The sequence below is a fragment of the Lepidochelys kempii genome, chromosome 5, assembly GCF_965140285.1.
Source record: "Lepidochelys kempii isolate rLepKem1 chromosome 5, rLepKem1.hap1, whole genome shotgun sequence".
In the NCBI taxonomy this organism is placed as follows: Eukaryota; Metazoa; Chordata; order Testudines; family Cheloniidae; genus Lepidochelys; species Lepidochelys kempii.
This window is the reverse complement of record NC_136384.1, coordinates 101,335,559-101,344,062: the sequence shown is the minus strand read 5'-3', so window position 1 is coordinate 101,344,062 and position 8,504 is coordinate 101,335,559. Positions and strand designations below refer to the sequence as shown.

At 46.5% G+C, this 8,504-nt stretch overlaps 1 protein-coding gene across 5 annotated transcripts; it reads right to left on the bottom strand.

Annotated features, from left to right (window-relative positions):
• Positions 1-236: 236 nt before the first annotated feature.
• On the bottom strand, positions 237-7,146 carry DMRT2 (doublesex and mab-3 related transcription factor 2). Of its 5 annotated transcripts, XM_073346249.2 has the most exons (5): positions 6,774-7,146; positions 6,320-6,557; positions 5,248-5,703; positions 3,425-3,527; positions 237-1,391 (listed from the first exon to the last, which is right to left on the bottom strand). In XM_073346249.2, exons 2-5 carry the CDS (start codon positions 6,443-6,445, stop codon positions 355-357), a joined length of 1,722 nt encoding a protein of 573 aa, XP_073202350.2. In that variant the 5' UTR covers positions 6,446-6,557; positions 6,774-7,146; the 3' UTR covers positions 237-354. The 5 variants fall into 5 exon arrangements, with proteins under 5 accessions (XP_073202350.2, XP_073202352.2, XP_078708799.1 ...); XM_073346251.2 differs by lacking the exon at positions 6,320-6,557; XM_078852673.1 differs by lacking the exon at positions 6,774-7,146 and having other exon boundaries at positions 6,320-6,710.
• Positions 7,147-8,504: the final 1,358 nt, after the last annotated feature.

The following is an 8,504-nucleotide window of genomic DNA, read 5'->3' as shown; positions in this document are numbered from 1 at the left end:
TGTTCTGCAAGTGGGTGGATACCCATTCTGTGGAGGGAGAGAGACATAATGCAGAAGTGATAATGTCCTCTTGGCATGACAAAGAACAGGGATGTTCATAAGTCATCTCATTTTATTGTAACGTTTGAAGTGCTGTATAAAGCCTACACTTTACAGTCTGCACATGCACCGTTTTCATTTTTAAAATTTAAATATTTATTTTCATGAGAGAAAACATGCATATTTATGTACACAGTTTTTTTTTAAAATCACCATTTACATAACAAATTCCTTTGTACAAATCTTTGGAGAGAAAAGGCAGGTGGCAGCAACTTTGCAGATGGCAAACATTTAAACTTGACATTGAAGATGCAGTTACTGCGAGACATTAGTGACTGCAGAAGAGGGTCGTTTAAGGATTGATTCAACAGAGAATGATAGAGGCTCATTTGCTGAGAGTTTTGTTGCAGCTTGTTTGGCCCCAAAAAAGTCTTTTGAGTATCTGTCTATTGTAAATTTGTACTTCTGGTTCTCTTTGATGGAGCACTCTCTGTACTTCTTAGATGTCTCTTCAAAGCTCTCTTTTACAAACGATGTTTTTAACTCAGGCCCCGATTTGTCATGAAATGTTTGCTGTAAAAATGAGTGGAACGGATTATACTTGAGTGTGTGAGGATGCTTGGTATTTTCTTTGCTGATCTTGCTTAAGATGTGTTCTTGAGAAGCCAGAGAATCCTTCTCAGAAATCTGTGGAAAAGTCCTTTTAGGAGGAGAGAAAGCAGACCTCTCACGGGCCTCCTGAGGGACATGCTGAATTTCTCGAGCATGAGAAAGCACAAGTGAATTTTCAGTTTTTGGTGACATCATCTCCTGCTCTGAATTTACACAATCCTGGCTTTGTGAAGTCTTGGAGTCCCAGGCTGCCCCAGGTTTGAGAGCTTGGACTGCAGTAGCATTCAGTAGGCATTGCTGGTAGAGAAAAGCATCACTAATGGGGCCACGCTTTGGCCATACCAATAATCTGGAGGACAAGGGATATTGCCTGTAGGTAGTGGCTACACTGACATTTGAAGAAATCAGTTCCATATTCCCAGATCCTGAATACTGCATGGTTAGGTCAAGGCAGGTTGGTAAGAAGTTGCAAAACTCCTTGCTAGGAGCTTCAACCTGGGTAGGGTTAAAGGCAGTTTTGTAGGAATTGTATTCAGTTCCATGCACCATATGGTTAGGCAGGAAAAGGGCAGCAGCTTGAGTGGCTTCCATCATCTCCCTTTCTTTATACTCTCTCTCTAACATAATGTTCTCCAGCTCTTTATCAGCAAAGGCCCGTCTTTTCCTCATCCTGTCACTTACAGGGGGTGGTAAAGGTGAATTCCCTCCCAGGTAAGGATCTGCTGGCATGGGGCGATAACCTAAAACAACAAGGTATGGATATGAATAAATTAAAGTAACTAAAATAGGATCACCTACCTGCAGTGTTTGTAAAAGGACAGGAATGCTAATGTGGCGCTCAATCCTGCAAGGACCTAAGCACTTCCTGGAAAATCCTGAATGCCCTCAACTCCCAAGTAAGTCACCTTGCTGGAAGTGCTCAGCACGTTGCACAGCCAAGCCCGTGTATTATATAGATGCTTCCAGCATATATAGAGCCAAATCCAGCTCATCTTACTCAGGTAAGTAGTTCTGGTGAAGACAACAGGATTACTTACACAAAGGGCCCGATCCAACTCCTACTGAACTCAACAGCAGTCAGATTGGGCTCAAAGTGAGCAGGGATTTACTCCTCTATGTTACTTGTTCTGCTGGAATTTCATTCATCCATTTAAAATTGCTTTTTAAAAAGTGAAAATTTAAATTATTTAGATTATTTTACTTTCTCGAAACTAAGAAAAGAATACAAATTACTTAAAATTGCAATATTTTCAATTAGGAGACCACACGAATTAGATTCACTTAATATAATATACCGGGCCCAATCCTGTTTGCTGTACCCAGACAAGTAATCCCATTGAAGTTAATGGAACTACTTACATGAGTAAGGAGAACAAGATTTAGCCCCTTTTCACTCCCATTCATCTCACACTGGTTTCCCCATTGCCAAAGAAGATATCTATACCTATAGCTGATGCCATTTCTATTTTCTAAAGATGAATCATTATCTGTAACACATTGTTACAGATGGTAGAAAAATCCAAGGAGAGCTAGGAGAAAAGAAAAAGAAAGTTAAGATAGCTTAGGGAAAAGAATGTGGAAGAGATTCTTTTTTAAAGAATGAATTGCAGAAGAAAGTAACCTGGAAAGAGTTTTCTTATCTGGCCAAAATCACTTAAGTATCTGGCCAAACTTTCTTTCTAACTTATGCAGGTAAAGAGAAGATATCGCTTAAAAGAACTGGACTTCATCATTTTCATGTCTTTTTTCTAATTTCTAATCACTTGAAAAGTAACCAAAATGGCCATATAAACAATTTTGGGTATAAGTTATAGGATACTGAAAAAAGCAAGAATTAGCCCTTTAAAACATTTATTTATTTAATAAATATTTACCTTAAAATGGTATTGTACTATAAATAATATTTTTCTGGCAGCACAAAATAATGTATATCAAATTTGTTTGAAAAATCCATTACGTTTTATATTTACAAAAGGTCAAGTTCATTGCATTCATTTACAAATAAAATGAAACAATAAAATCTTCTGCACTGTCAATCATTGCCAGGTAGTTATTTACGTACATTCATTTTTACACTAAAAATTATCCTACATTTCAATTTGTTGTTTCTAGAATACTTTGGTGCAATTTTGTTTCATAACAAGCAGCCTGATCATATTTCCTGCATCTCCACCCTAACCAAAAATACAAATAAACAAACATACAAGAAAATGTACTGGGAGATCTCATTTGAAAGGGAGGGGAACTATTTTATGTTCTAAAACAATTATTTGCTAGAGTCTAAAATTTTAAAATATATTCTTGATGTGCAGAGATTTGAGGCAACAGTACATCATGCTTACTGGTGTATATGCACTCCACATGTACTGCAGAGTAAGAAAAATGTCTTCAATATAATCATGTTCCCTTAAAATAATATTAGTAAATAATTAGTAGAATTAGTGTTTATTTTTCTAATCTGTTGCATGATATTTAGCCTTTTTTCTTAATTCTGTAATGAGAAACTTTTCTAAAACAGAGAGAATTCCTTAAGCTTTTAATTTGCACAGACAGTGTAAATCCTGAGATCTTCTGTAGTAGGGAGCCATCAAATACTTTTGTATTTTTTTGTTTTACTTTAGATTTTTTAGCATTATGCAAGACACTTTGTTTTCTGTTTGTTTGTTTGTTTGTTTTCCAAAATAGCACATGGAAATCTGAGTAGGTGTTTCAGCAGCTCCTACAGTTCAGATGTCTGTTGCTCATAAAGGTCAGAATGCATGGGAGTTTTTACCTTCCAAAATGCTTTTGGCCAGCAAGCTGGGCGTCCTGACAGGCCTCTGGTAGACTGTTTTGCGCTCAAAATTAGCCTGTTTCCCTGTTAGCCCCTTCTTATCCTAGCAAGAGAAAAGAGAAGAAAACGGTCAATAAACAGGACAATGGGCGTTTCCATCCTTAAGGAAATTTTATTTTCCGCTCTGCTCGTTTTAAAAGAACGGATTCAAAAGAATCAAAATGTCACTCTCCGGCTTGCAAAAGGAGGGATCGGATTTTATTGTTATACAGAATCTGCCTTAAGTGCGGATAAACAAAACAGAAAGTGACGCAAAACGGCCGGGGTGAGCGAATGTCAATAGGAAAGAGAAGCAAGGGTGATATTTTTTAAGCAGCATCTAAACCTATTTCTGTGATCAGAGCCCGAGAGTTTGAGTAGACATAACAGAGCACCGGCACTCAAAAGAGAAGGTTAGATCCGAGTGAAAATCGGAACGGCTCACAGCTCTGCATCACAGTCAGACCAGCCGATCGCTTAATACTAAGAAATAAAACGCCCCGTTTTAAATGAAAAATGATTACTGAAAACCAACCGTTCCAAAACCCTGAGGAAATACTCTGGAGGGAAAGGAAGGTGTAGATCAGAGAGCGTGGTAAAGATGGGGAATAGCAATTCTGGAATATTTGCGCACATTGATTTTCTTATAGGAGGTCTTGATTAGCAACGAGCCCATAAATGTAACGAATTTATTGAGAGAGCACATTTACTTCCAGCTTCTCCTCGGCAACGCGGTGAAGATGCTGAATTACACTGCCCCTTAAAACTACGCCATATATTACAAAACGAGTCCCTGGAATTTGCATCTTGAAACATGGTAGTGACAATGTGCTAGATCAAATTTTAATAATTGCTCACTGGCACCACCCCTTAAAATAACTATTAATAATAACATACAAATCATTCCTTCAGTGACGCTGCGAACTACCGAACAGGGTTGGGTTTTTTTCTTGACAGTTTTGCTAGTTTCCCCCAGCCACGTCTAAGCACTCAGCCTCTAGCAAAGCATCTTGCAAGCTAGTTTCTGAAAATCTCGATGCGCGGTGGTTCGTCACATCCAAAGGTTAGTCACATCTTCATGAATGATTCAAATCCCAGAGTTACTCTCCGTGCTTCGTTACAGAAGTACAGGGCTGGGGCAAATAACACGCTGTCTCTTTCCAAAACTAGGGAGCCCTTTGCTATAGTTTGTGGATAGCTGTCACTTCCCAGGAGAGGAGACTCTGCTAGGATCTCTGCCATCCTGCGTGAATACCTGTTGGAGTACCGCCTCGAATCTAGGGGTTTTTTTCTGCTACAAGTGATTAATTTCTTCCTTTTGAAAGGAGTGAGCCCCTCTCCCGCGGCGGACAGCCTCCACCGCCTGGGATCTCTCATCCCATTCACTTCTTTACCCAGGTTCACTAAGTACCACATCTGTAAATCTCACTGCACTTAACCGCCTGGGGAAATGACCAACTACCTCCCCATGTAGGCTCTGGGGGGAAAAAATCTCCCTGCTCCTTTTCAGCGGAGTCAAGATGATGCCTGCGTCCCAGTCAGGATAAAACAGATGCCACCATCTACCTTCTTTGGTGTTGACTAGTCAATTGCACAGATGGCAGAGCAAATCTGTATTAATCATTGGAAACGGCTGCGATTTTTTGGAGACCTCTCCACATGGCCTGCTCCCCCGGAGCGCTGCTAGGAAGGGGGGGGCGGCCCCCACACCGCGGCGCCCCTGCAGGCGGGGTCGCCTGTTCGCGCAGGGGTGGTGGGCGCTGCCCCCTCGCCCCCCTCCTCACCTCAGTGGCCTGCTGCCTCCGGAGCGCCACCTGGGCGGCCATGACCCGCTGCCTCTCCACCACCAGCAGGCAGTTCGCGCACTGACAGTCCCGCCAGCGGCAGAAGCGCTTGTGGCCCTTCAGGCAGGACACCACGCCGTGGTTGCGGCAGCGGGCGCACTTGGGGGTCCGGCTCAGCTTCCTCTGCTCCCCTCCGCTGCCCCGCTCCGCCTGCTGCTGCTTGGGCTGGCTAGGGGCCGGCGGGGCCGCCCCTTCCTCTTCCCCGTCCTCCTCCTCCTCCTCCTCCTCCTCCTCGTCCTCGTCCTCCTGCTCCCCCGGGCCGCCGCCCTGCAGCAGGCAGGCCCCGAGCCGCTCCTCGCCCTCGTCCAGCTCCAGGCTCTCCACGTCGATCTCCCAGTCGGCCCCGGAGGCGGCCTGCCCCTCGGCCATGGCACCGCCCGGATCTGCCGCTCCGCGCTGCAAAACACAAACCCCGCCACGCGCTGCCCTTAGCAGGCTCCGGGTCCGCCGCAAGCAGGGCCCGGCGGGCACGGCCCGCTGATTACATCCCCCGCACGGAGTCCGGCACAGGCCCTGCCCCACGCCCGGGGGTCCCGCCCTGCACCCCGTCCCAGGGCTGGCCCCGCACACCCACCCGACACGCGCATCGTGTGTGGGGCTGGCCCTGGGACGGGGTCGTGCAAGGGTCTGTGCCGACAGCAGGCCTTCCTGCACGCAGGTCACATCGCTGCCCGAGAGCCACACGCACGGCCTTTCTGCACGCGTGTCTAATCGATCACACATCGCTACACACTCGGCACCAAGTCCTTATGTCAGATTTCTCCCGGGTCACGCACACCGCCCAGCGCTGCCTTGCCGGGGTTACCCACACACACCACCGCCTGGGGTCACAGGGATGTCACTTCAGTCCCGCTGCAAACAGGCCCGCCTCACGGCATTATTGTCTATTGCGAGCTGCAGGTTTGGAAGTCTCAGCGCGACGCGCATTACTTCCCGGCTTTCCCCTTTCGCTATCTATGGGTTTGGGCCTGTACCCTTATGTTTGGCGAAGCTGTAGGTTCAGAGCCCGAACCTGCATTCCTTGAACATCCGAAACTCCCGATAACCTCCCTGGGAATTTTGCTCGCCCAACGAACGCAGGATCGGCGTGGAAGGGCAGAAGGAAGGGGTCTAGGGGCTCGTTTCCAAGACTCCTCATTCCGGTGGGCCAAGCGCAGCACGGGCGGTCGGGCTGGCAGCAGCCAGCGGGTTGCAAGGTCGGAAGAGTTTTTCTGGTTTCCTCCCTCTGGTGTATGAGGGTTAGAACAAATCTATGGGGAAACCTGGCGGTTAAATGACTTCTTAATGTGGAAAGCACACGCTCCGCCAGGGAACGCAGACGCCCCAGCCCCTTCACAGAGTGCTAGGGGCCATCCGCGGGCGGGGGCGGGTTAGTTTCATCGCGGCAGAGATTGCACTGTAGGCAGGTTCCTTCGCCTCTGCCCAGCCCAGCCCGCACATCTCCAACCCCCGGGTTTTGCACTTACCGAAGTTCAGAGCCCGAGGCCGGCCGCAGACGCAGCCCGCATCCAGCCCCGCGGGAGTGGCTGGGCGCAGACCGAACCCGGGGCAGCACAGAGCCCGGGGGTGGCGGGGACCGCAGCTCCTCAGCAGCCCCGACACATCGCGGCTCGGTGCGGGGCAGTCACTTCTGCAGGCTGGGACGGGCCAGGGAGGGACACGGCAGCGCCTGCCAGCGATGGGCGAGCTGCGGGGGCCGAAGCCAGGGGCTGGCGGGGCTGAGATGCTGTGGTGGTTTATCAGGCTCGAGGGAGAGAGCTATGCAAGGGAGGCTTGGGGTGCATTTGTCTTCAGCACCCCAGGCCTTAACAGCACAGCGCCAGCACCCGCCTCTCTGCTCCCCTCCGTGCGGTGCCCAGCCCGACTCGCCCCACTGTATTATCCGCTCCAGCTCTGGGGCGCCCGGACAGCTGATTGGTGGGTTGTAGGGCGGAGAGAGTTCTGATTGGCACTACGGGCCGTCGATTCCCTCCCTCTTCTCTCCAATCTCCGCCCCTGGATGTGTCTGTCCGCCTGTGTGATTATAACGTGTCCAGCCTCCGCAAGCCGGGAGGTGTGTGAAAGCCGCTGTTTATCCTTCAGACCTGCAAACACTAGGCGTACCCCCTGTATTGTAAACACATGGGTAAAGGGGAATTTTTCATGAGGTCAAAAGAGAGGAAAATCATAGCCAGCATTATGATTACAAATAATAAATAAAAGGCGCCGGGAAGTGAGATTGTCTCGTTATAGGCAGTGCGGTCATCAAGATCAAACCCAATTTAAAATATCCAAACTAATATCACATTTTCCTTATGGGGTTAGGGTTTTTTAGCTGCATTCAGTACGATTGGTAATGGCCTTTAAAAGCAGAAAATAAAACAGAATCGTGTTTTATTATGCTGTGCAATTTAGAAATAAGGGTAGTTATACTGTGCATTTATTTTGAACGTTTTCTTCACTTAATTGTCACAACAATAATATTCCCCGACAAATATCATCGTCCAGAGTAATTTTCTATTGTTGCTTCATTTCTGATGCTACTTTTCAGGAGGAGAGGGCAGACAGCTTTGTTTCGTTCAAAACTTAATGATTAAATGATTATTTGAAAGTTTCGGTTGTGCCAGAAATATTTTAAAGTGTCCTTGCTTCTCAAGATAAAAGTTGGAGCCGAGGGAAGGTAAAAACATAGAAGTATTGATTATCTTGGATGTCAGGCTATCCTCAGAACTAGCAATTTTATCCAGAAGTTAACTTTATCCACCATGTGACCAGGAAAACAATCGTATGGAATCAAACTCTCCAACAATGCGCTGATCGAAAAGAATGATATAGATGAAAATATTCGCAGAGAAACTGCTTGTGACATAAATACTCTGATAAATATTCCTCTTTGCATGGTGTGTGTAGGTAATATGTTTTCTTATCTAATATAAACATACAGGCGTATCCTGTCATCAGTATATGTACCAACGGCGCGTATATAGGCAACATCTGCATTAGATAGATCAGAAACTTGGCCTTACTAAGTCGGGCTTTCAAACCTTAGTGAGTCATGTCGATCCGGTTTTTTCTTAGATTTTTGCATCTCTTCTTATGATGTATGGGTGATTGTTTAGATTGTGAAATGTGTTTGGAGAGTCTGTGTCTGGAACGTTCACACTCAGCTGGGTAGCGGTTCCTCTGTCCGCCGGGCTCTAGCCTCGTGGAGGGACAGA